Source organism: Brachyistius frenatus, unplaced genomic scaffold (assembly GCF_029030835.1).
Source record: "Brachyistius frenatus isolate BFR_SWC_R1_liver_20210118 unplaced genomic scaffold, ASM2903083v1 Contig_10, whole genome shotgun sequence".
Taxonomy (NCBI): Eukaryota; Metazoa; Chordata; class Actinopteri; family Embiotocidae; genus Brachyistius; species Brachyistius frenatus.
In genome coordinates this window covers 7,684,945-7,712,746 of record NW_027210609.1, presented here as the reverse complement: position 1 = coordinate 7,712,746, position 27,802 = coordinate 7,684,945, and the positions used below count along the sequence as shown (strand labels likewise).

At 40.8% G+C, this 27,802-nt stretch overlaps 1 protein-coding gene across 3 annotated transcripts in view; it reads left to right on the top strand.

Moving 5' to 3' along the window:
• The window catches only part of LOC138616692 (plexin-A2-like), a 73,747-nt gene extending 54,962 nt beyond the window's left edge, over nucleotides 1–18,785 (top strand). Inside the window, exons 16-32 of one of the 3 annotated variants that reach the window (XM_069691201.1) lie at nucleotides 502–669; nucleotides 2,725–2,818; nucleotides 4,328–4,567; nucleotides 5,475–5,618; nucleotides 6,065–6,299; nucleotides 6,675–6,817; nucleotides 7,703–7,971; nucleotides 9,579–9,645; nucleotides 10,034–10,180; nucleotides 11,235–11,394; nucleotides 12,199–12,302; nucleotides 14,237–14,333; nucleotides 15,070–15,269; nucleotides 15,497–15,666; nucleotides 16,195–16,407; nucleotides 17,378–17,528; nucleotides 18,597–18,785. In XM_069691201.1, coding sequence (XP_069547302.1) covers nucleotides 502–669; nucleotides 2,725–2,818; nucleotides 4,328–4,567; nucleotides 5,475–5,618; nucleotides 6,065–6,299; nucleotides 6,675–6,817; nucleotides 7,703–7,971; nucleotides 9,579–9,645; nucleotides 10,034–10,180; nucleotides 11,235–11,394; nucleotides 12,199–12,302; nucleotides 14,237–14,333; nucleotides 15,070–15,269; nucleotides 15,497–15,666; nucleotides 16,195–16,407; nucleotides 17,378–17,528; nucleotides 18,597–18,716 — 2,722 coding nt within the window. In that variant the 3' untranslated portion in view covers nucleotides 18,717–18,785. The other 2 variants (XM_069691203.1, XM_069691202.1) reach the window with 2 other exon arrangements.
• Nucleotides 18,786–27,802: the final 9,017 nt, after the last annotated feature.

Here is a 27,802-nt window from a genome sequence, read left to right as displayed (position 1 = left end):
TTAACATTCTTTTAAGACTCTGCAGATTCACAGACTCTAAAGCGTGACTGCCTCTGCACAAACTCCAATTTTCAAATCTCTGTCAAACACAGTATGATGTCGCCATTTAAAAAAAGCACACTTTAGATGCAATTATCTGTCCTGCGTCCTAAATTAAAAGCCTTGGTAATGATTTGTGAGCAGGTGATGGAACTCACAGCAGTAGGTATTGTTCTCTGTGTATTTTTAGATATCTATTTAAAGTTCAAAATGCCTCACATGGTAGCAGTCAGGTGGGTGAGGTGAGGAAGCCATTAGCTAGAGAACCGTCTAATTACAGTGTTCCATTTCTAATGTGTCTGTAAAGAGGAGGAGATGGGACAGGCTGTAATGAATCCTCTCCCCTCATGGTAATGTGCAGGGTTCATAACTGCGTGAAGTCTAGGATTTTTGCCACTCCAGCAGTGAGTGGGCAGTCACAATCAAAGACATGATTAACCCCTTTTCTGGTGCCCCCACCAGGAGGACCATGTCAGAGATTGTGTGCTTCTCGGCTCCCTCTGTGACCGGAGCTGGACCGGTGCAAGTCAGTTTGAGGGTCGATCGGGCGAAAGTTCCTGGAAGTCTGGCATTTGAGTACATCGAAGACCCCACAGTGCAACGCATTGAACCCCTGTGGAGCATTACAAGGTAACACAAGGCAATGGAGTTCTGGATATGCTGGCAACATGTCTGCACCAAAAACCTGCAGATTTATTCCCTCGTGTGGAGTTTGCAGCTCCTTCCAGCATTAATTAAGTTTTGTTACGGTTACTTCACACTGTCCGCAAACAAACAGAGCGAGTTTCACAAAAGACGGCTGCAAATAAGTTAGTTGTTGCTTGCAAATTGCAGTTGAATTTGTGAGTTGTACGGGGCTCTCTCATCCTGGTGAAGGAGTATGGTGTTAGTTTTGATTAGAGCAACGTGTCACAATTACTGAGAGGAAGTGATCTGGGGCTGCAAATCGCAGCTTGTATGTTGCTAATTTGGTCAGGCCGGTCTCTGGCTGATTAGATCGGAAGTAGGTGTGAAGGGGAGCTTGATCTGCTCTCCATGTTGCACTGTTTTCTAAGTGTATATTTCTAAGTTTTACAAATGAATCTCATTAGAACGGTCTTATAATCAACCTAAACTATCCCATGCACAAGTTCACAAACATGTGGCTCTTTTGATTGCATGTTTCTCAGGAGGATGGATATAAATGCCATAAAGCCTACTTTTTATGATGCTTCTATTGTTCAGTTTTTATTCACAGCCATAGAGGTGGTAATTCAATTATATTGTAGCACTGTGGTCGCAGCGATAGTATTGTGCAGGGCCGCACTATATTTAGTGTTGTTTTTAATAATCTGTCACGTCATGCATGAATTTAGGGTGGAAAGAAAAATTAGAGACACCTCTCAACATAATGAAGTCCACTACAACAGCACCTTTAACAGCGACGTCAACAATAAGCATATCATTCAATTAAATAATTTCTGACAGTGTCATTAAAGACGGAACATAATGAACTCCATAAATAATGTTATGCCAGGAATGTATTGTACAGGGAAACCTAAGTGGCCACTGACTACATATATTTACCTAACAATACTTTGATTCTACATTAATAAGGCACATTTTTCAATGAGAATCTAATCATATGAGAAACCTGCAACTGCCTCCCCTGTAGATATTATCATGTTTCCAGGGAATCTGTAAGTAATGCCAGCGTTACAGAGTGATGAGGTCGTTGCATCACAACAAGGTGTCTAATACGGAAAAAAAAAAACTGTTTCAAAATGGTAAATTGACTTCCTCTACATTTCATTGAAATACTTTACAGTGATTTACATGACATTAGTGAGTTTAATAAAGCTAAATTATTACAATATCTGAAGGAACTTGGTGCATAAACACCTCTATCACAGTTGAAAGGTGAGTTACCGGTACGCTGCTAAATAAAAGATGGCCCTTAATTTGGGTTCGGCTGGGATTACCCAGCACTACAGCACTACGTCCCTGCAGATTAGACTTCAGAGAGATGCCCTGGCCCTCAGCCTGGTGACAGGAGGAGCTTTGTGGAGCTGCAATCAAGAGCCCTCATCATGAATGTGCAGTCCCACTATGCAGCCCTACAAGCTTAGGTAGCCTTTGAAGTGTGAGAAGAGAAGGATTGGCACTCTGTCAGGCTGACAAGACCGGCCAGTTTTTTTTTGTTTCTTTTTGCATTTTTTCCCTCATTTCTTTTCCTGTATTTTTCCCACCTCGTTTCTCCTTTTCCATTTTACAGTTCCATACTTGCACAGTTCACTAAGCTCACACTGCAGCACAGGTTATGCAAAGATTAGGGAGTGTTGTTTATTTTAATCACATCTAGCACATATGTAAACAAGCGGCACCTGTATTCATGCTATGCCAGTCTCAGTCATGGATGAATATAAAATAGCAGCCAGCTGGTTCTCCGTTTGATCTGGCTCCTTCTGCCCAATAACAAAGAGCGAGCTACCAAGCCAGCTATGCCTCCTCAAACCTGCATTAATGCAGATTCTCCTGGAAAATGGTGGTTAAAGTGATTGATCTCTCAGCGGTCGTCACTCTAATTAAAGTATGATAAAAGACAGTGTGTACTCATATATGCCCTACCTGGAGTGTAGCGTCCTTGTATGTGCAGGTTTGACCGATATTTCTTTTGAAATTAATGTATTCCTTTCCTTCAAACAGCGGACACACCACCCTGACAGTGACTGGGACCAATCTTGATGTAGTGCAGGAGCCGCGGGTCAGAGTCAAATATGCCGGCCATGAATCTGTCAACGTGAGTGTGAGAACTGCTGATATAATGTCCTCAACCTTTATTGACAAGCTGACACAGTAGAGTTGCTCTTCGTTTTGTAATTGACTTTTGACTTTTTTGTTTTAACATACTGATCTAAGAGTCTTTGCTGTGAATGTAAAAATGAAGCCAAATATAAAGAAAGAGGTTAGAGAGAGGTTGCATATAGAGTGGGCCAAAATGAGATAAAAAAAAAAAAAAAAAAAAGAAAACTGACATGGAAGAACAACTCAGTTTTGGGAGTTGATTTATGGAGCTAATTCTCCTCGCCTGAACTGCTCAGGCAGATCGCTTCAAAGTGATTGATTGTTCTAAAGTGTTGGGGCCCTGATGGCAAAAGTCCACGCACCTTTAGCCCCACGTTTTCCACATTTGACCAGTCAGAGATTTGCCTGAGGGCTGAACACTGGCTAAAGGAGGGTGGAAACTTCTGGAGGGGAATTTTGACTTTAAAAAGAGCAATACAATCTCAAAAATCAATACTAAGCAGGCGACTAAGTGAGAATATGCCAGAAAGGGAATTATATGATTATGTGCAGCAGTGTTAAACTGAGAATTTTTTTACGTTATGTTTTTGAAGAAGGGGAGTTTTTTTTTCTGTTTAGACCATGTTGTGTCTGAGAGGTATGCCCTGAGACAATTAAATGGTGCGTTAAAGATGCCAGCCCGAAATTTGGGCCAGTCAATTAAAGCTGCATGTTCCACAGTGTCACTGGCAGCGCGGAGATCAAAAGGGATTAAAGCGGAACTTTCACCCGAATCAGCTGCTAGAGAGGGGTCACTGGCGAATTTAATGAGGGCAGTCTTTTTATCACACGTCTTGAAAACAAAACTGGAATTGCTTGAAAATATTTAGACTCACAAAAGCACTTGATTGACTTGAAAGAACTTGCGGTGGAACCTGAGATATGATTGAAGCTTGCTAAAAACTGGCCCGCAGCCGGTGAACTTTAAAGGAACAGCTCGACTTTGAGAAGGACCTTGAAAAATTACAAAAACAAGAAGGCACATTCTGGTGATCGGGTGATTGGCTTAATATGAAACAGTTTCTGATAGATATATTTATAGGCAAGTTGAACAGAATTAAAAGGCTCCCAGAGACTCATAACATCTGGCTGCTAAAAATAACTGAGAATAATAATTGTACAATGAAGTGAGACATCTGTTCAGATATATTTAGCAAAAGTGATGGCCGCAAGATTTATATAAAAAAAAAAAAGTATAAACTATACTCACATGAGGGTGAAAGTAACAAGTACAAGAAGAGATAAAAATAAAAGCCAGGACCATCATTTAAAAAAGAAATTTCTGAGGGTAAAATTTCTGATAGGAAATGTAGACAGTTATTATTAATGCAACAAACAACACTGTGAGCTATAATATTATTAACATGTGTACGATACTATGTACAGTCCAGTTTCTGTAATATTTATTGTGGGTACTCCAGTCGTGTGACATGTGACTTTGACGCCTGATTTGATTCCTCTCCAGGTGTGCAAAGTTCTGAACACAACCACCATCAGCTGCTTCGCCCCCTCTCTGAAGGCTGAGCACAGCACAGAGCAGGAGACAATAAAACACGTGGACGAGTTTGGCTTCGTCTTCAACAACGTCCAGGCTCTGCTCACTTACAACAACACCAGCTTTGTCTACTACCCCAACCCTTACCTGGAGCCCATCAGCCTCTCAGGTGTTCTGGAGCAGAAACCTGGAGCTCCCATCATTCTCAAAGTAAGTCAGAGGAGACTTGAACCGCTACTGATATTGTTCAAATTCCATTTTCACAGCAATGGATACAGAGACAACTTCAAAACCAATAACTGTCAATAACATTGAGAAGAATTTATCTAAATGAACACTGTTCACTGCTGTGATCACCCGCTCGGATCCCATCTGATCAGACTTACAGTCCCTTACCAAATTCATTTTGATGCCTCATTGTAAATATTGCAAACAAATAAACCCTTGGTGGTAATGGTTGCCAGCTTTCTCTGTATCTGATGTTTTTCTGAATAACACAAGACACTGTCTGTGAACTCAAACGCCTTCTGTCTCAAAGAGGACATGACCACTTTTCTCATGCATTTTGTAATAGATTTTTTTCCATCAGACTTTCTCTCTTCACTCCATGTGCCGCTGCAAGGAACTTAAATCTTTAGCTTTGTTTGCAATGGATGAACAGCATGGCATATTGGTTTGTGTCTTCAAGCAATCTGCCTTTGTTAGGTAAAATAGTTTTAGGAGCTTTCCAGCAAAATTTGACTCTGTGGCAGTGTGCAAGGAATGCAGCACAGAAAATGCCTTCTAGTCTTTTTCAGTGTTGTTGATTGCAGTCATTACACTAATGCTTCAAAATTGCATTCTAATAATTTGCATACATTGAAAGGATACAAAACAAATGACGCTACAAAACAGAAATGAAAACTATTGAGGATGTCATTGGGGTTAAAATTCACTAATTTACACTTGAGTCTTAAAAGGGTTAAACAGTAGTTCTAATTTGATGTCTTTCACCAGGCTTTTAATGTTAGAATCTCAATTAACAGCTGAGGTTTTATTTTTGTAAGAGCTTTAATTATCATAATTTGAAGTGCTTGATGTATGTTTATGTTATGTTGCTACTCTAACTGTGTTGCAGGGCCGTAACCTGGTGCCATCAGCATCTGGTGGAGCCAGGCTGAATTACACGGTGCTGATTGGAGATACGCCCTGCTCTCTTACTGTGTCTGACACTCAGTTACTCTGTGAGCCACCAAACCTCACAGGGCAGCACAAAGTCCTGGTCAGTATTAACGCTGTGCTAATCTGGCTGTGCATCTGCATGAATGTGGGTCGCTCTCTGTGGGTCAGTGTTTGTCTGCACGTCAGTGTGTTTGTGGGTCACCGACAGACTTTCAGTTAGCGGCTGGCTTTCTGTCATTGTCATTATGTCACTCATGGTCTGGTAGGTTTCCAATTACAGCACATTGACCTCTGGATTTATTGACTGGCACTCTTTAAATAATGGGAAAAGAGCTGTAAGAAAAAAACCTAAGCTTGTATGCCTTGAAAGTTTTTTTTATTCAAAGGCAAGTGTTCAAGAAATTTAAAAATATCTATTGTATTTGCTGGTTTACTTCTTCAGGAAAAAAAAATAATGTTAATTGGTGGCCAGCCTTTTCAACAATTATTTTTCTTTGTTTTGAAATCCAGGGCTCGTAATATTATTGTATCATTATTATTATTTAGGTCCAAGTTGGAGGACTCCACATCTCTCCAGGAGAAGTTCACATCCGGTCTGACAGCCTGCTCACCCTTCCTGCTATCTTCAGCATCACAGCTGGAGGAGGGCTGCTCCTCATCATCGTCATTATAGTTCTACTGGCCTACAGACGGAAGTCACATGAGAACGACCTCACTCTGAAGCGCCTGCAGATGCAGATGGACAATCTGGAGTCCAGAGTGGCTCTGGAGTGCAAGGAAGGTGAGAGTTCAGAGGGACAAACCCATAATAACAAAGACTGCTCTTTAAATCTCAAGTTCCTAAAACAGAAGTTTATTTGTAACTGCATTATAGCACCATCTGTTGAAAGTGGAGTTTGCTATTCAAAAGTTGTAAAAGAGGCATACTTTTGTAATTCCTTTAAAGTACATTATGAATTGTAATCTTTTACAGAAATATAATTACAAAGATGTCAGGACTTTAAAAAGTCTTCACAGTATAGCTTTAATATTTTGTCAAATCTTTTATTTTATTCAGGTATTTTTAGGTGTATTGTGTTAAACTACTAAAACATTCAATGTTGCATGATTGTGTTTGGCAAACTATTTAACACACCCCTCTGTCTGTCTTGTGCAGCTTTTGCAGAACTACAAACGGACATCAACGAGTTAACCAGTGATCTGGACAGAGCCGGCATCCCCTACTTGGACTATCGCACTTATGCCATGAGGGTTCTCTTCCCCGGCATCGATGATCACCCTGTGCTCAGAGAGCTAGAGGTGAGACACCTCTGAAGCAGGGCTGCAGCACTTCAATGCAGTCTCAACATCTTGACCTTAAGGCTCCAGTATGCTCCAAACTAAATTGATTTTGGCTTTTCAACAAGAGCTGTCAAACTGCTGTCAAGCAGTGTAACACAAGCAATTCTGAGGCTATTCACTTTAGTTTGAGGCCTGCTTGTTTATTGGTATCCACACCAGCTGAGAAATTTGTGAGCAGATTATTTGGGGAGTTTACTGCCTCCCTCAGTCCCTGAGTCAAGCACCTGATTTGATTGACTTTATTACTGTCCTCATCTGAAGGGTTTAATTCTGCAGCACTCTCCACCCAGCTAGGAGAGAATCTGATAAACCATTTGCCTTTTCATTATTTGTGGAAGAACTTCTCACATACTCAAAAACAGAATTGATTGGTCTGTGTCGGCAATTATAATTGGTTTAATTAAGACATTATTTTGGTCAGAATTATTTGAAAAGATTTGTATTCCTAAGAGCTTCTGATTCCACTCAAAGTAATCTCCACCTCGTTAGTGCTAGAAATCCTTCATTAGGTGAAGAAAAATTAGGCTTAAGCGTCGTAATTTCAACAAAAAAATGTTTTTTATGGTGAGCATGATTCTGTCAGGACCTGCGCAGGCGTAGCTCATTACTGGGCTGAGCCTGCAGCCAGACCAGTGGTTCTAGTTTGCATTCACGCTTAGAGGTGGAATATGAGAATTTATGTGTATATTTTATTGTATTTTTGTCTGTGACTCATCCTTGAGCGAGTATTGTCTAAAGAGCATGTACATCTTTGTGTGTGTGTGTGCGTGTGCGTGTGCGTGCGTGCGTGCGTGCGTGTGTGTGTGTGTGTGTGTGTGTGACAAAAATGCATGATGCGTGTAGGTGCCGGGGAGCGGACAGGCGAATGTGGAGAAAGCCTTGAAGCAGTTTGCTCAGCTGCTGAATAATAAGGTTTTCCTGTTGACATTCATCCGTACACTGGAGCTGCAGCGCTCCTTCTCCATGCGTGACCGCGGCTACGTGGCCTCGCTCATCATGACCGCTCTGCAGGGACGGCTGGAGTACGCCACCGACATCCTCAAACACCTGCTCTCGGACCTCATAGAACGCAACCTGGAGAGCAAGAACCACCCCAAACTACTCCTGCGCAGGTAAACTAAATTATATCCTGTCACTTCAAATTGCATTGCAAAAATCAGTTGACACATTGTTGTTTTAGATCTCACGAAAACTTTAAAGTGAATAGTATACGTGTAAAGTAAAATTTTGCCAAAAGAGACCATTGAGTTAAATTTACATGAAAGGTAGTTGCCCTGGAGAACCAGAGTCTTGTGGCTTCACTGGATAAAATAGAGGTTTGGTAAATATTCATGTCAGCTGTACTTGCAAAAGAAGAAGGATAAAACACGATTGTTAATGAATCTCCGTTGAAAATTAAACACATAATAGCTGAGAAGTTTTGAAGGTCATTAAATAGTTCAGCTCTGGAGGTCCTCCATCCGTTTGAACATTGCATTATGATATGGACTTATTCTCCTCTGCGTTGAAAGGATTTAAACCAGAGACCTTTTCTGTCACAGACCTGAACAGCTCTGATCAGCGCTGCTTATCTTTTGGCATTGATAATTCCTTTGTGCATTGTTCTTTCCAGCCCAGTTACCGCACTTGTGATGGTTGGGTAACTAGGCCAGTGAAGGAAAAGCCCACCTCTGTTCAGCTTTGTTTTGTGCAGCCGTGTGAAACATCCGCTACGAGTCGGAGAAACGGGGTGCCTGAGCAGACAGGTGAAAGACAGGAGTGTTAAAAGTGATAGAGAGTGGGAGGGACTGGCAGAGGAAGAGAACCTAATGGAGGGAGAGTGAGTGCGGCGGTGGCAGAGTTGTTGTCAGTCTGACTTATCTTCTGTGTGCCACTCATGAAACATTCAGCTCTAGCTCACGTTTCTTCCCCCATCACCTCTCCTCTCCTTCTTTCTCTCGCCTCTCTCCCTCTTTCCTCCACCTCTGGTTATCTGCCGATTGTTTTCCCAGTTCTGAGTTCAGCCTACTGAATGTTTCATGAGGTTTTTGTTTTTTTTTTTTTTGGAAAGAGGAAAAAGAAAAAAGAAAAAAAAAAGGAGAGGGGAGGGGGGGGTTTCTCTCGATCTGAAGCTACTCATTAAATATAAGAATGTGTTCACATAGGAGCCAGTACAACAAAAACGTGTTTGCCAAAACATGCTGCTCTTGCAGAAGCACTCGAAAATGTAATGGGATGCCGTCAACAGTCGAGTCACTACTCGTTCGGGTTGAAATGCAGGTAAGGACCGAAAAGGAGTGACTGAAAGACAGCAGGTTCGGGAGAGAGAGAGAGAGAGAGAGAGCGTGGCTGTAATACTGCGGGCTTTGGATCAGATTAGGAGATACAACAGTAAATCTTTCACAGCAGCAAAGTGCACACCCAGCGAAGGAAGAAACAGAGTGAAGGACCTGAAGTGGCCGTCTGAGTTGTCTCTGCACAATTATGTCATGACCCAAATATGTTGTGCACCAGCAGCACTTAACCTACAGCATACTGGATTCTTGTGTCCTTTGAGACCAAGCGTCTGAGTAAGGACTTTATATCTGGTAAACTCTCCATATCATATTTTCTCTTTTTTACGGTTCTAACAAAGTCTGGCTCTTTGACGTCTTATATTATAAAGAATAATCAGAACACTCTGGCTCTCTGTGGGATGCCACTTGCTTACAAATGAGAGCGCTTTCTTTTTGTCTTTCAGAACAGAGTCAGTGGCAGAGAAAATGCTGACAAATTGGTTTGCCTTCTTGCTTCACAAATTTCTAAAGGTATAACAAACTCTTTCTCACACCTTGTTTCCACAAGTGTCAATGTGATGTAGGAGGACATTGCTTCTTAAAATTATTTGCATTGATTTTTTTAAATAGACCGCTGTGTATGTTTTTGTTGTAGCTGTGACTTTAACTGCCTAATATTGATGAGTTTTTAGCACACCGTGGAGAGCTAATGGTTCCCTGTGAGGTCAAACATACATTCGGCTCAGGGATTTAAAAGCTACATTTTATTATGTTTGATGTGTCATGCTCCACTTTCTGAGTCTCGCTGTCTCTGCTGATGAATACAGATATCTTTATTTTTCCTCCACTTTTTTTGTATGTCTTATTTTCTTTTCTCCCACCTTTCAATCCAATCCCTGGGTTCATTTCCAAAACAAAGGAGTGTGCTGGCGAACCTCTCTTCATGCTGTTCTGTGCCATCAAACAGCAAATGGAGAAGGGACCCATAGACTCCATCACAGGAGAGGCGCGCTACTCCCTCAGCGAAGATAAACTCATCCGCCAGCAGATTGAATACAAGACGCTGGTGAGTCACAAAGACATTCATAAAGAAAAAAGTCCAAGTTCTTGCCTGTATTAATTTTTTGCACATCTCTTGGCAAAGAGCCTTGACAGATCCACAGAAATATGTTACAAGCCTCAGCTGTGGTTATAATTTTATGAATGCTTTGAATGGTTTTGATAAAATCATGTCGGTGGACCAATAATCTTGCATAGCTAGATGCTCGTCAAGGTTAAGATACAAACAAAGCTTTTTCAAATCAAATTACAAAAAAAAGACCTTTTAATACGGTTAATTGGTTAATTTCAGTTAGTTGTCACATCAATGGCTTTATTTTCAAAATTGCACAAACATAAAGTATAAGCGAGTATGTTTGTCTGGACTGCTCAATTCCATCTTCTGTGCACTCCTTGTGATGGCTAATTACCCCAGTGGTTTGCAGAGAGCGTTAACTAGCATGCTTCTTCTCCTGGCTTAACCGGGATGGCATGATACCAGAGTTCACACGCTCACCTCCAGACCCCGTCCCATATGTACAAAAATCCACACTAGAATAAACATAATGATATAATCATTCATTAAGTTTGGCTCACAAAATTACAAAACAAAGTGCTACATATGTTTAATCTAATTAGTGTAATCAAGAATACAGAGTCTATCAAATTCTCTCTGGTTTGTGCTAATCAATCAGTAGAGTCATGTGGTAGAACCACCTGTATGAAACAACCCGTCTTTCTTTTACATTTCTTTCTAAATTAAGCCAGCTGGCTTCTTCCACCCTTCCAGTTCCCCCTCAGGTTTTAGCTCCATAGCTGAGCCTGCCAGCGACAGGATGACACCTCTCTGATCGCCGTGTCGGAGAGAGGCTGAGAGGCTGTGTCTCATTACTTGTTTAATGCCCCTGCTAGAGCTGCACAGCCACATCCTGGAGGTGTGAAATTACATTTTTGGCATAGATGCTCTCCACCTGGACAGCTGGGTGAGGTGTAGGTAATGAAAGGACCTCCGCAGCTAGTAACACCTTTCTCTCTGTCTCTTTCTTTTACTATCCCCACTTTCCTCTATCCTGGATCTCCAGACGCTGAGCTGCGTAAATCCAGACAACGAGAACAGCCCGGAAATCCCTGTCAAGGTGCTCAACTGTGACACCATTACGCAGGTAAAGGAGAAGATCCTGGATGCGGTGTACAAGAACATGCCGTACTCGCAGCGACCACGAGCTACAGACATGGATCTAGGTGAGGCTGTGCAGGATGCAATCACACTAATTTCATAGTCGTAAAAAGAGATAAAACACAGACTGAAAATATTCTATTATACATGAGCAGTTTGAATATCGACAGGTGGGAAAAACACAGCTGAGAGTGGGCATGTCAGGGCGGGGGGGTTATCCCAGATGCTGCACTGACGACGCGTGACACCAACAAAGGGCTCCACATCAGTTTCTGGGATATAACCCCTCCTCATACCTGTTTATAGCCCTAATCAGAGCTGCACTCTCCAACGGTGACATTAAACCTTCCTGACAGCTCACCTACACTTAGGCTTACGCCCACAGCATGTCACCGAATACTGAATGACTCGGCACAAATCCAGCTGACATGCACCTTCAAAGGGAGTAAATAAGATACCTTGTAGGTAGTGGCTGATATTGCTCCAGGCTTGTAGTTTTAAACCTTAAGGGGCTTTTACAGGTGGGGGATTTGGAGAAGATCTGTTTCTCTTTGTCGCTTTGGGCATTTTAAATCCCCGTGAAGACACCGTGTCATTTGTATTTTCTTCACAGAATCACAATCACTTTAATTGTCAAGCAGAAATGCGCAGGAAGTTATCTCGGTGACACTTTGGCTGCCAAACTTCACAATTTGTTCACTTTCAAAGAATGAACATAGTGCACACAAGGATAACATGATCTCTACTGCAGCACCAAGAGGCACGGCAAGACAAACGAGAGATGTTGGGTAATATGTAACTGTCTGGCACCCGGGATATACCCAAATCCCATATGTCCCACATTCACTATTTATTGTATTTTCTTACAGAATGGCGGCAGGGCAGAACAGCTCGTGTGGTCCTGCAGGATGAGGACATCACAACCAAGATAGAGAGCGACTGGAAGAGACTCAATACACTCATGCACTACCAGGTCTGTTAAAGGCCTCAATTCCAGGCTGAAAAGAAACAATTATTTTCATAAAGAACCATGAAGAACCATGAAAAATGCCCGTCATTACTTCCAATACGCTAAGTGGCAAACTCAAACCGCTTATTTAGTCCAACCAACAGCCAGATATTCATAATATATGCTATTTTCAATTAAATAAAAAAGAGAATAGCGAAAAAATACACATAAGAGCAAACGTAGGCAGTTTGTAATTTTTCCATTCAGCGTCCAAGTTGTTTAAATAGCAAATGTAGTGACACCCATCTGAGTACCCATGGGCGGGTTGGTTGCCATTGCATGATTGATCACCAAGAACCTGGGCTTAAGTCAATAACGCAGAATATTACTGTGTAAGGACACAGTATGAAGATAGTAATATGTGCCTAAAGGCAGATGCACAACACACATTCATAATGCCTGCTACACAAACAAGGACATACATTAGCGAACAAACATGCAAAAGATTAAAAATAAAATGATTACAATGTGGAAGATTTTGATTGTGTGCATTAATGGACACTCAAGCAGAGGAGGCACTCTCGTCCACTAATTAGCAAATTGGTCTTTCCAACAGCAATCCATCATCCAGCTCTTAAAGGAAATGAGAGATGACAATCTGATTGGTTCATTTCATGTTACACCAAAACGGACCTATGAATAATAGGACCGAACACAATACTTTGAGCCATGCACACTCAGATTATGAGTTGTTAAACTAGCAAAAGTAGATCTAAATGTTCGTGCCCGAGACGACGTGCCGAGATGGGTAAAATAAAACCCAGAGTTTGTAAATCCTGAATCTTTTCCAACTTCTTTTTAAGAACCTGTGATTATTCAGTTGCTCAAATGCCTCACAGTAGATATTGATGAAGGATAAAATATTATTCATTCGTATTCCTTTCACTTCATTCCTGCCCACATTTTGTTTTTCAACCTCGTGGTCACAAACACGCACACAGTCAACCAAACTGCACTTGCATGCCCGTGTCTTTTACACCTGTTTTTTTTTCAGCTCATGAATAAGACTACACAGGTCACCCACCTCAGATGAGAGATCCTGTTCCTTTGTCAGTCAACCGTTTGTCTTAACTGAGCTTTGGGCCAATAGTAGCACTTCACACAGCCAGCATTTCACCATAGTTTTGTACAAACGCACAAACAAATAAAGACAAAGAAAATTGAAATTTTTTTTTTGCACTAAGCATTTGTTCTGACAGAAAAGCAACGCGCTCCCTCTCATCTCTAGAGAAGATAAACAATCGTGCTTTTTTGTGTTTAATCTCTGCCAGGTGTGGAAACGTTTGTTGTGTTGCTAAACTGGATTTGGTATTAGCTACATTTGTAGTTTAGGCAGAACAGTGGTGTGAATTTGTGAATATGCTGCGGATGACCAAACCTCATCTGCAGCTACATTATTATGTATCTGGATCTGCTGCTGGTAAAATCTATAAACCAACACTTGGAAGAATCCTGTGCACCTTGCCATTGCAACTTCAAAACATTGACATCTACCTAATTAATTCCCGTTTACCTCAAATTTCAGTTCATTGTTTAAGTGTATTTTCACTTTAAGTTGAGGAAATCCTACTGATATGAATACAATATGGACATATTTGATTCTATTTGGTGGTTGAATCTGTGCTGATTATTGCTGTGCTGTCTCTATTTCTGCCTCGCTGATGATGGGGGATTTTTTTTTTTTTTTTACAGAATGTTGTCCTTGAACTAAAGGCTGGCCTTTTGTACAATTGTACAAAAGCCCAGAGAAGGCACTAACATCCTCTGAATCACAGTCGTTCAAAGGCCCGGTCCTTGGGTTTTTAATCGCGAACAATATTTAAAATCCCCCCCTTGATTACGTTTGACAAACAGCTGCAAGTCTTAAAAGTCATCAGGCTTTACCTTTTGTCTTTCAGGTGTCAGAGCGCTGTGTGGTGGCCTTGGTGCCCAAACAGATGTCCTCTTTCAACATTCCCTCCTCCGCCAGCTTCCCACGCAGCATCAGCAGATACGGTCAGTACTGTTTAAGGAATAGAAATACTTAAAATTCATCCAACTCACTGCAGCGGTGCACCATCTGTTGTTTTCACTCATCAGTCCATTGTAAAGCACATTAGACAAAGAAAATATTCAACAAGATAGAATGAAGACAACTTCTGCCTTTAAAACAACTTTGAGTGGCGAAATCCATCTTTACACAAGCAAATTAAATATATAATTTGTAATGATACCCTGTGATGTATGTTTATGTTCTACATGGAATCCAGATCACATCTAAACTGTGACTTAAATCGCATCTCAGAAACTGCAGCTAAAACTGATGTTCTCCATTAGATTTGAAATTATTTCTTTGAGAATCTGAGCACGCTTATGCGATGTCACACTCTACGACAAGAAGCCGGCAAAAAAGAAAGAAAAAGAAGCCTTGAGTGGCAGACAACGAGGACCACAGCCCGGATAGAAAGCCTGTCTTCAGTGAATGAGCGTACGCCTGTATCATTACTATGACAACCAATGAAATAATGACAGCAACTGATTATACAGTCTAAACACACACATCCCACCTGCTCACTCGCTGATTAAAACCAAAGACAGTCAACGTTCTATTCAGATCTGAGAAACAAATGTGACTCTTTTCCTCCGTTTGCGTTGTTGTCGTACAAAATGATCAGGCAAGACGCTTTATGTTCACAAACAGCATCTATTTAGAAGAAAATATGTCTTTTCCGTCTCTTATTTGACCATCTAGGTGTGGATGTACATTTCCGCTCCACCCCCACCAGTCCTGACAGCCCTCATTCCCGTGTGCCCATGCTGACCCCCGATCTGGAGAGTGGGGTCAAAGTGTGGCACTTGGTCAAGAACCACGACCACGGGGACCAGAAAGAGGGCGAGCGTGGCAGCAAGATGGTGTCTGAGATCTACCTGACAAGGCTACTGGCAACAAAGGTGCCACATAATACATATTTTATAGTAAAAATAAATGGAATAACACGCTAGGAGAAATAATGTGCATTTAACTTGATAAAATGAATGCCACAGATTTAAGTGTGACTTTGTCCTTGTAATCCTTGTGCTAAGGATTTTTAGCTCTATAGCTACAAAAAACGGGGTAAATATAGGTTCTAAAAATACACTGCAAGTCTTTATTCTGTCTCTTTTCTGTTATTCGACAGGGTACGCTGCAGAAGTTTGTGGACGACCTGTTTGAGACCCTGTTCAGCACTGTGTGTCGGGGCACCGCCCTGCCGCTCGCAATCAAATACATGTTTGACTTCCTGGACGAGCAGGCCGACAGACATGGCATCCATGACATGGACGTTCGCCACACGTGGAAAAGCAACTGGTGAGAACCATTTTATTTTTATGCTGAGAAAAGGATCTTTAAAATCCCAATTTCAGCATGTTTACATTGACTTCCTGTAGAATGCAAAACTTGATACCATCTTTCTAATCATTTACTCAAAAGAACCATCAATATTCTTCAGTGTACATTTCTGAACTATTATCCCCAATGCATGACAAGTGCAAAGTTAGTTCAGACAGTAAGTTTTCTCATTTTTAATTTGATTATTTTAGAGATGCTACTTTTACTACATTTTCTTAATTCATTCTGTTGCGTTCCACACAGGTTCAGCTGTTTTAAGCTGCTCTATGCATTCGCCTAGTAATCTCTAACTCCAATTTACATCTTTTAAATGGTCCTCTAAACTCCATCTACATCTTGTAAGTGAAATGTTAATTAAGGGATTAATAAAAAAGAAAGTTCAACAGGAAGATTAAAGGTAACTGATTTATTTTTGCAGACAAGTATTGCATTGCCTAAATGATTCCTTTCGGTTTGGGTCCATGTTTCTCTCTCCCTTGTTTCCAGCCTTCCCCTGCGTTTCTGGGTAAACGTGATCAAGAATCCCCAGTTTGTGTTTGACATTCATAAAAACAGCATCACGGATGCCTGTCTGTCTGTGGTGGCCCAAACCTTTATGGATTCCTGCTCCACGTCTGAACACCGTCTGGGCAAAGACTCACCCTCCACCAAACTACTCTATGCCAAGGACATACCGCATTACAAAAGCTGGGTAGAAAGGTGTGTATGTGCCGTTAAGTACATGCAAACATGGAAAAGAAAATGCCTTAGCAAAAATGTAGCATTACCGATAGTGCAGCTTTGAGACAAAGGTTGTAGAAGTGAAGTGAACCAGGATAAATGACTCAGAATCATCTGCGTGTTCACATTATTACCATAAGAGATTGTCAGGTGAGATAATGTACATTATAGTTTGATTTGGAAGCCTTGACAGTGATTTTGTTTGGCTACTATGTCAGAACATCGGTTGCCATCATGTCCTGTTTTTTTGACCAGTGATACCAGGTTTTGTTAGAACTGCCAGATTCATTTATTTACGCTTGCCTTCCCACAGAGGTCGTCTTGATTGAAGTTTTATCCCATTTCTTTTCTATATCTCTCACACATTTGTCACGTGGAACAATGGTGTTTCAGTCTTTGGTGATGCAACTTTAGGGACACATTCGTGCTCGGTTTGATGCAACAGATCTCCCTTCTAATGCAATTATGGCAGAATTTGCATGAGGAGATATGACTGCTTTGACTTATGAATCCAAATCATGAATTATTTGAAATAAATTAATAATGAATATAATAGGATTAGGTTAATACTGTCTGTAGTACAAGTGAATCTCTAGATCTACGAGGCTGTGTATGTGTATCTGTAAAAAGTGTGCAGGTGTGTTTTACAAAGCGACTGAAAACGAGTGTGACACATTTCCTTGTTTTTCTGCCAAAACACCTCTGATCTTCAGACACTTTATCAGTGGATATTCTTTGACTTTCCGCAACAACAGAATAAATCCTCGGTGGAGAAAAACTCTGGTATGCATGGGTGTGCCCTCAACACTCACAGTGTGTGTGTGTGTGTGTGTGTGTGTGTGTGTGTGTGTGTGTGTGTGTGTGTGTGTGTGTGTGTGTGTGTGTGTGTGTGTGTGTGTGTGTGTGTGTGTGTGTGTGTGTGTGTGTGTGTTTGTGTGTCTCCTCGCAGGTACTACGCTGACATCAACCGCCTGCCTGCCATCAGTGATCAGGATATGAATGCCTATCTGGCTGAACAGGCTCGCCTTCACTCTAGTGAGTTCAACGTGCTCAGTGCCCTTCATGAGATCTACGCTTACGTCAGCAAGTACAGCCAAGAGGTGAGGCCCAGTCAACACACTGCAACACGCAAATGTGCTATCATGCAGTCGTCCTCCTGTTGTGGTTTGCTGACTGAACTTAGCATTTTTTTTTTTTTTTTTTAAATCTAAGCAGCCATAATCAATATTTATTTTTTTTTTTTTTTAACATGCTCGTAGGAGTGAAACATCTTTTGTCTCATTTTGGTTTAACACAACTTATGGCTTTTTTTAGTGTCATTTATAGTCACAGCAGGCCGCTGATTTCAAGAAAACCAGTGATAAACTTGGGAGCCGTTAGCAGCCAAACAGGCAGATATTTCCCTCAGGAGGGGAGGCCAAAAGGAGAGCCAACACTCGACTTGAATTAGTGAAGTGGACACAAACACAACCTTTGATGAATGCTAATTTAGCTTTGTGTATGCTGGATGTGTAGACTGGCCACCTTTTACTAACAAGTTTGTCCTAACAGCTTTATGAGGGATTATGAGTCTTTACAAAGTTTACAGCACATTGTATGACCCTGATTGGTCACAAACAAAATTTAAAAAAACAAAGAAATAAAAAGGATTAAAGGCTTTTAGATGGGGTTGAAATCAATGATTTCATTGCGGATTAACATTTTTGGTTAATTAAATTGTTCAAGGTGTTTCTTTTAAAAGTTGCTTCCATTGTTCGACAACAGTCCAACACACAAAACATTTTAGATATTTTATTTAGTTATTTAAAACTGGGAAATGCAGCAAACGAGGCCAGTTAAGAAGCTGGCACCAGCAAATAGTTGTTTTTAGCTTTATTTGTAACCGAGTTACCTAACAGAATTAAATGATATCTATACATTTGCACATTGAATCTTAAATAATCAAATCAGTGATGAATGATTGAAACGATTCAGCAAAAATAAGTAATGAACCTCAAGTTTAATTGAACGGTCTGAAATGTACATTTCATTATGATCGTAGAAATACTGGTGGATGCTTTGCTGTTGGGGATTTGTTGTGCAGTTGTTTTGATTTATAAGCTATATGTGCAAATTTGCATGATTTCTACAGTTGACCAGTGACATGAGTCATGTCCGTAGTTTCACAGCTTGTGCCTATGTGTGTGTGTTTTATCATTGAGGCACTGGAGCAAGATGAACAGGCCCAGAAGCAGAAGCTGGCATATAAAGTGGAGCAGATCACCTTAGCTATGTCTACAGAGAGCTGAGACACACACACACACACACACACACACACACACATATATACATATATATATATATATATACACACACACACACACACACACACATATATATATATATATATATATACATATATATATACATACACACACACACACACACACACACGCCTAAATACATACATACATACTCAAATCAAATCATACTATACTAGAGGAGTTATACACGTGCAACACACATGGCACTCAGATGTGGACACGATCACACACATTATGTGCACGTATGCGCATATACAATCGCACACAAACTGATGTATGCAGAGAGACTGCAGATTTAATGGACCTACTGTATAAACAAACTGACAATACACACACATGCATAAATACACACATACAAATGTACATACACAATCCACAGCACACTTCAAACAGCAGAACGTCCCAAAGCAAGACTTTTGAATCCAATGTAATCTGGTTTTTTCAGAGGAAACTCCAACAGGCAAACATCCAACTTCTAAAACACTCCTATAGAAAGAGAGAGAGAGAGAATATGGGCCATCGCGGTTTCAGAATTCGCCGCCAATTCTTTTCCGCTGGGTAACGATTTGTCTTTGTAGCTGGTGTTTAGGCTTAATGTGCGTGTGGCATGGTTGGAGCTCTACAGAGAACAGCATTTAATAAAGAATGACTCAACAGTCACTGAAGGAGCGCGACAGAGACGGGAGCCAATTTAATGGGATGGCACACAAAGTACTTTTTATATGTCAAAGTTGAAGGACACTTATTCATATAAACATATCACGAGCTTGGACTGACTTCACCATTTGTAGCCATTTTGGAGCAGAGATGTGTAACTGTGTTTTAAGCCTCTTTTTTTTTAATGGCTTTTAAAGGCTTAAGAACAAGAACACTAAAGATTCTGGCATCCTTACTTCTCATGTTCCCACTTCCCATTAAAAGTTTTTTGTTATTTTTCTAGTGAAGACTATCTGAACCAGTGGGATTTGAGAGCAGTATACACCAAATGTTTCATTGACAAGGTGAGGATCTGGCTGTTTAATAATCCAACACCAAGACATCATTACCTTCCAATTCGAAATATATGTAGAGATATTTCTGGACTCAATCCCTGGCTTTTTTTGTGCCAAATATAATATATCTCATGTTTCATTCATGTTAAATTCTCCTGTAGAAGCTATTAATTATACAAGCCATTGTACAAAAAAAGATCCAATTTGAGATAGGAAATTTTTTACAGTGATGATCTATAGACCACTAATTCAGCCATTCAAAGATAAGTGGAGACCAAATTGAACTGTAGCAGAAAGCATGATTAATGATGCTATAAGCCTGATCAGGGATCAGATTAGCCTAACTCTGGCCAACAGCACCACTTCCTCACCCTCTCCTGTCTCATCAGTCATTGTTTACATTGAGCATAATACTTGAAATGCACTCAGTGTACGAGATATTAAGAACACCTGCAGCTCCTGAGAAGTAATCAGGTCAGATTAAGTTCGATGAAGGCCTTGATGGTTCATTGATTTTCTCAATAAATCCACTTTGAACATAACCTGGAAATTAAACGCAAGTAAAAAGCTTAACATGGATTTCTACCCCTTGAGACCCGGTGATGTGAGAGGGGCCGTTACTCAGTGTAAAGCAGGTGTTCCTTATATTTTGTAAACAGAGTGGATGTACGATTAATGATATACTGTATGTATTTGGATCAGCTGTTGGTCCTGGTTTTGTTGCTTCACAGCACTTACGCCGCTCTACATCCTGACTGTTTTCGTGCTAATTCACAAGTTTTAATTTTGCGTTCCAATGTACATTTGACCTGGCTGCTTGTTGTCTCCTTGCTGCTGTAGTTATAGTGCCATATCTGAACTTTAAAATTATTATCATAATTGAAAAAAATGAAAATCAGTCTGAGGCATCACACTAATTCAGGGTTTTGGTTTTGATCGATTGTTTCACCCATTGCAGTGATGAAAGATGAATGCCTTTCTATGCCTGAGGCTGTTTCATTCTCCATTTAAAGTCACTGCAACCGTCTATCTGACGACTTTCTGGAGCGCTGCTCTTTTTACCATTTCAGTATCAGTGGAGATAATATATTCCCCACAGGACTTTGAGTCATCTTAATCTGGGGGAACAAGATAAAATAAGATAAATAATGAAAACATTTCCTGTTAAATGTTGAAATATGACAGAATTCATCTATTTCATGTGTGGTTTGATGATGATAATTTATAAATGTGTTGTGCAATAAACTGTCAGATGTTTAAGCTGTAATGTTTTTTAAACTATATATTACTGTATAAATACTGTACATAAAAAACACTCCTATTTTGCAAGCAAAAGATTCACTTTGTACTGTTGTTATACATTAAATGCGCAGCTGATGAAAATTATTCTTGCCTTCGTGTCTTCTGTGGTGATTTTTTAAATAATCATGCTGGACATGATTGAGAATCATAACCCCGAGCACATCGATTATTGCCTTCATTTAAGTACATTTAAGTAGCTGTCTTTGTGTGTACCAACATAAAACACATGAGATTGTTCAAAGAGTCATTGTATGACTTAATTCATTTCAATTTTTGCCTTTGCTTTTTGAAGACAGACTACTGCTGCTGCTGTTAGAGGTGAGGTCATTGTTAAGCCAATCTGAACTCTGCCACGCATAACTGGATAATCTACTCTTATTATGTTAGAGGACCATTAGCATGCTAATTCAATAGTTAAACTCTTATTGCGTTTTCATGGGAGGGATCTGAATGCAAGACAGAGATGTCAGAGACAAACTGAAATCTCAGGAGTACCTCTATCAGCCAGCTTTTTAAGTCAGAAATTTACATAATTATTTGCTCAATGCACAAACAATGTTAGCGTGATACCAGTGATGTGTGCAAATGTAGAAAATAAAGGCATGAAACAAAATGGTAACCTTCTAAACTAATGAAATTATTGGTACAATAACATTATTATATGTTCAAAGCCCTGCAGCCACATTTACTCGATGGAATTATTAAGTGCAGTATGTACAGTCAGAAACAAGAAACTCTGGGTGGGTTTTTTTTCTACTTTCAAAACTGAAATTTAGTTTTTGGAATTAAATACATTTCAGAAGACCTTGCGGAAAAGGCACACCATGAACTAGTTTAGCATCAATGAATCAAACATGTTGGGGCGTTATAGTGAAATATACAAGATATAACAGATAAAATGACTGTAAAGAATAGGGGAAGAAAATTAAGATTACTTCATATCTGCATTTGGCAAAGATTTAACCCTGTATTTGGTTGGATTTACGTGCGGATGTTTGGGATTGCTTTACAGCGCTCCACAGGAAGAGGGCATTGTATTTCCATTCTAAACACAACTAAGCCTTTTTTCACTAGTCAGCCAAGACAGACCAGAGGAATAACCCCTTCCAACTTGTTTATCTTCCTCAGACGGGTGGAAAACAAATGCACAGATAGTGATATCAAATGAGGAGAGGGTTTGGTATCCTTCGTGTCGGGACCCAACATGGTTTGTGGGAAATAATGTTTTTAAATTTAAGACACACTGTTGTGAGTCAAAGGCAGCCAAACATTTTGACCATGACTTGTTTATTGGAATCATACTTAAAAGGATGAACGTATAGAAATGCAGGACATACCACTGTTAAAACACACACTGTCAGGTGAGGGTTGCACATCTGATGCCAAAGAAGTGGCGAGCTTGTGAGACAACAAAGACATGTCCTGGAGAAAATGACTAAATCCCTTTGAGATGCATAAAGGAAACACAAAAGGATGTGACGAACAGCCTCTCGGAAAGAAGAGTAGTTTTGCGCTGCCGTCGTGCTGTGACAGTATTTGGTGCGGCATGTGAGCAGCAAATAGGAGCTCCTAAGCACTTTCCATAATGAGCCAGAATTCATTATTCATGTTTAACCTGCGGGGCTCTGGGCAGGCAGAGCGGAAGGGGAGGAAGGGGAGGAAGGGGAGGAAAAGTAGGATAGCGTGGACATCCCAGGCCTCCCAGCCCGTACCTGCCAGTTCCAGGTAGGGTGTCATCAGCGTATCGAAGAGTTCTCTGCACACCTGCCAGGTTCTAACCTCTTGTCTCGCCTCTCTTTACAAACTGTTAAGAGTGCCCACGCTCCGTAGCCAACGATTCCCCCTCGCGTACGTCTCTCTCGTGCACATGCGCAGGAAAGATCATTAGAACTCAGACCTCTTCTGCTGACAGCTGAGCACGCTGCAGGATATATTCTTGATAGACAGCGTGGCAGGATTGTACAGGACAGGTTTATTGAGCCACTACAGCAAATGCAAAACAAATTATTCGTCAAATCCTGACATAATATCTCATTCTGCTGTGACCCATGACTTAAGTAATTACATTATATATGTAAGGAAAAGTAAAATATCAGTGCAACGCTTCTTTTCTGTAAAATCCCTAGTTGTACACTGCCAGGTATAACGATAAGATTCTCCTGCTGTTCAGAATATTTGTCTCAGGGTGAAATGGACCTCATGCACAGACTGCAGATTTTGGAAAATAATTCAAACTCCGGCTCTATCTCCGCTGAATATTAAATGGAAAAGTCCTTGGACTTTCTGCGCACATGAACACATGTGAACAAGCCGGCAGAGTGAGTGTTATTAGTCAATAATCAAGGTTCTGCTTTGCTGTCCTTAAGCACAGAGTGGGGATTACGATATCCATATATGCATTAAATATACAGATTTTCCTCATAAACATGTAAAAGATTGGACTCAATAATAGAAACACTTGTACAATCTGCTGAAACAATTTCTTAAGTGGCTGTTGGAACTAAGGCTCAACAATTATTTGTTTATTTATCGAGCAAAATTCACCACTTTTTGCTCTATTTTATATCACGGTAAATTGCATCTTACATTCCTCAATAAAGGCACCTCCACACTAAAGCACAATGAGGCATCATATTCCCTTAAACTACGCTGGAATGCAGCCTTCAGGCTGTTGAGGTCAGCAAACATTAGTCTCCCGCTCCTTCAATTAAATACATACCGCACTATTAGAGTGCACACTATCAAACACAGAATATGCTTGTTTTCGCCTAAAACACATGACAGCTGTCCAAACCAGCTGATAAAGAATAAATCCCAAATGACCACATCCCAGCTTCTATCAGTAACGCCTTCTCTCAGGATTTGTTGGATGAGCTAATCCATGATGGCATTTTATTTCCACCGTGTGGTGTAGTAGTTTTTCCTTTGTCCACGAGCGACACCATTGTCACTTGTAGACTTTATGGTCACAACTACCTTCATTACCTATTAGTCCCACCGCCGGAATATTTGAATATGAGAAAGTAGAAAATAAGCAACATATACTGTAATAAATGAAAGGTTTAAATGATGTGGTCATAAAGCTAATGTCCAGTTGGGACTTCACACCAGTGTACTGATGCCATCTTCTGGTCATAGTTTTTACCACAAGCATGTCTTGCAAACATAGAAGGGGAATAAGGTTAAGAATTTACTGCCTTTAAACGTTTGAGCTCGAACCGTGAAAAAGAAAGAGACGTGAGATGGCTGGTGAAATGTGAAGCAGGAAGAGGGCAAAGGGTAAGCATGTGTCAGCGACAAAAAAGTGTCTGTTTCAGCACTGCTGCCTGAGGATGTGTGTGTGTGTGTGTGTGTGTGTGTGTGTGTGTGTGTGTGTGTGTGTGTGTGTGTGTGTGTGTGTGTGTGTGTGTGTGTGTGTGTGTGTGTGTGTGTGTGTGTGTGTGTGTGGTGGGTATGTAACGTATGCTGGGCCATGCAGTGTTCCTGTGGGTCATGACACAGACATACGGCGAGCCCCGAGACCGCCGAGAACCCACACAGGGACATCTCTGACGCACATTTTGTTTTGGGAAGGAGTGACTTCATTGATCTGATCCTTTCCTTTGTTTTCTTTCTTTTTCTACTTTTTACTCACTTGAAGGCAGAAACCTCGCTGCCCAGCCCACAGAGGTAACGGTCAACATTTTGCTGCAGTTTGAAATTGAATCCCCTCCCACTTATCCTCCTCCTCCTCCCCAAACTTTCTCTCAATTTTCCCTCCTTCACAGCTTCCCTCTGCCGCACTCATGAAATCATTTCAAGACAGACTCCCTCCTACGTAGCCAATCGGTGAGTTTCGTGGGATTTGAGGCCCCCATTTTCAAAGCTCCATAAAGCCTGCTTTTCAACGTGAATGTGTTTCTGTGACAGTGCACGGCTGCGTGTTTGCACAAATAAATTCCCCTAAATTAAATTTAGAAAAAAAAAAAAAAAATTTTTAAAGAGAAATGTCCTTTAACTAATACAACAAAGTATGTTGATTTCTTCCTGTCTGTTCTTGTGGCTCACATTAGTCCTTGAAGCTAAATTGTTACTGATGAATGGCTGGCAAAGAAACAGTCTCCCCACAAACGATCATCACTTTGAGTTGCCGTTTTACAACTTCCTGTCCAGAGCTCTGCCTCGGCTCTCACAAATAATCCATTGCTCTTGGACTCTGAGAAATCCAGCTCTCAGACAGACAGGGTAAAAAGCAAACATTACAGGCACAGCATCACACTTCAGACATTTTAAACAAAACCATTAAGAAAAGTTGATGTTTCATGTTATTTTTCTCTTTTTTTTTAAGCAAAAATGTTCTAATACATGACATATTCTTCTAATAAGCTCCCTAGTTAGTAAGTAGAATCTGCCACTAAAAGTAGTCTTCTGATCCTCCAGCCAAGCCTCAGTGAGCCTAGGGATGTCCAATTAGCATCTTAAACTCCCATTAAAACAAAATACGACTTCTTGGATTGAACAGCAGTGACCTTTTGTCTAAAACTCATCCAGGAACTTAAATTTGCAGTCAGATTCAAACCAGGCTGTTGATGTAGCTTCATTTTTTTTTTTTTTTGATTTTATACACTTTATTAATCCCCGAGGGGAAATTTCTTCACTACAGCAGGGGGGCTCTCAGGGGGGAGATGCTGCAGCAGGCTGCCACGACCGCGGCGCCAGGTAACCTGACCTGAAGTGCATGTTTTTGGATGATGGGAGGAAGCCGGAGAACCCGGAGAGAACCCACGCAAGCACAGGGAGAACATGCAAACTCCGCACAGAAAGGCCCAGGACCGGATTCGAACCCAGAACCTTTTTGCTGTGAGGCGACAGTGCTAACCACTGCACCACCGTGCCGCCCATAATCAGGACAGTTTGGCACATTTTACCTCAAGAAACATCATTCGCCCACTTATATTAGAAATTTGTGATTTTAAGTAATAAAATTAAATACATTTCAAATATATACGCCCTGAATAAACTAGCTGTTAGGAAGACAATATGCTTTGGTGTGCTGTTTTCTGTTTGATATCAAAAACGGGTGTGCATGTGTGAATGCAAGTGTATGATCTGACGGTAGAGGGTGAAAAAAGAAGACAGCATGCAAAGTACAGAAAGATTGCATTTTCACAAAAACGTTTTGCAACAGCTCAGGATTTTTGTGGTCTTTAAAGTATAGGGTAAATCTAAAGGGGATTCCTCGTAAGAAAGTACAAGCACAAAAGCACGACGCTTCTCGTTTGATATCGTATCCGCTTGCCTATATTCTCCTGAGACGCTCCATCATACATTTCAGGAAGCGTTTAACACACATGCTCCGAGGTGTGTACACATGATGCATGGAGCAAAAACGCACAACCCTCGAACCAGACTAAAACACATTTACAAGCCAAAGCAAAATACACACTGCTGTCAGAAATGATCTAGAAAGCCAGCAGATATATGGTGATTGCAATGTGCTGTTACTGAAGAAACAGTGCAGCAGGCAAAAGGAAAGGAGAGGTTATGTTTTCAAACTCCATAAGCTGCAACAGATGTGCAGGACAGTCAATATACTATAAACAAATAAAGCCATATGAAGCCAGACTCATCGGCTTTAAATCACAGGATGCCAGGAGTAGAAATGTTTTCCAGATTGGCTTGTGAGGTCTTTGGAAGAATGCACTTGCTGTCTATGTTGGTTTCCTGACCCCATGACCAGGACAGTCACTCTGACACAAAAGAAGAGATAAGGAAGTTTGGTGTCTAATAATTAGTAAAGGACTTCTGAGTGTATTTGTACAGAAATATTTATCAGCATCTTATTAAATATATGGTAATATGCCACAAAAGGCAAAAATGAATATCAAATTAAACATGTATATTTCCTTTAAGTCACAGAAATATGTTAAATAAAAGGTGAATATACTGAGATTCTTGTAAGAATGACAGAAAGAAAGACATAAGAAACATAAAAGTAACAAACAAGACGAAGCATACAATGGACAAAGAAATCTAAAAAATAATAGCGTTTGTCTATACAGTGCCCTTTGTTGAGAGTAAAAGGACTATTATATTCCTCAGTGCCATCTGACAGGAAACCGTGATTCATGAGGACTCAAGTGGCAGAAATACTTAACTAGTTAACAGTCTAATCAATGTTTTACTGGGGTGACATGACTTCTGCCGTACAGCTGTGGCTGCTGTAATGGGCACACCACCACTGGTTCTCTTCGTTTTCTCAGCTAAGCTCATCTTGAGTCACAGTGAGGAGCAAATTGCCATCTCCGACGCCCTGCTGTTTGAGCTGAATGTTTGATAGGGGTCTGGTGTGCAGGAAGGAGGGGTGACAGGGAGGAAATGGGGTGACAGGGTGGGGGTGGGGGGTATGGGGCCAAAACAGGGACATGGGGAATATGGCCACTGTGACTGGTATCAAATTACAAGACCGTTTGTCAAGTAAGATTTAGCTTTGGTCCAGTTTACTTGTCTCACTCACTGTTGTTGCTACTTTCTTGGGTCTAAGAGGGTGGGGCTTTTCTCTTTAACAACTCATTTAGCATACCTTCACCAGTGGTTCCAGATGTGTAAGTTACAGAGAGCCTGAGAAGTGCCAACAAAAGAGCTAACAAAAGTAAAGCAGAGATCCTAAAGTTGCAGGGGGGAGGAGGGGGGGCGTCGCAGGGGAGGGTGAGGGGGGCTGGTGTGCTTTCAGGACCCACTTCTTTGGAAGTGTGAAAAGTTTAAGCGGATCCTGTGGTGTCTCAACTACTGAGATGG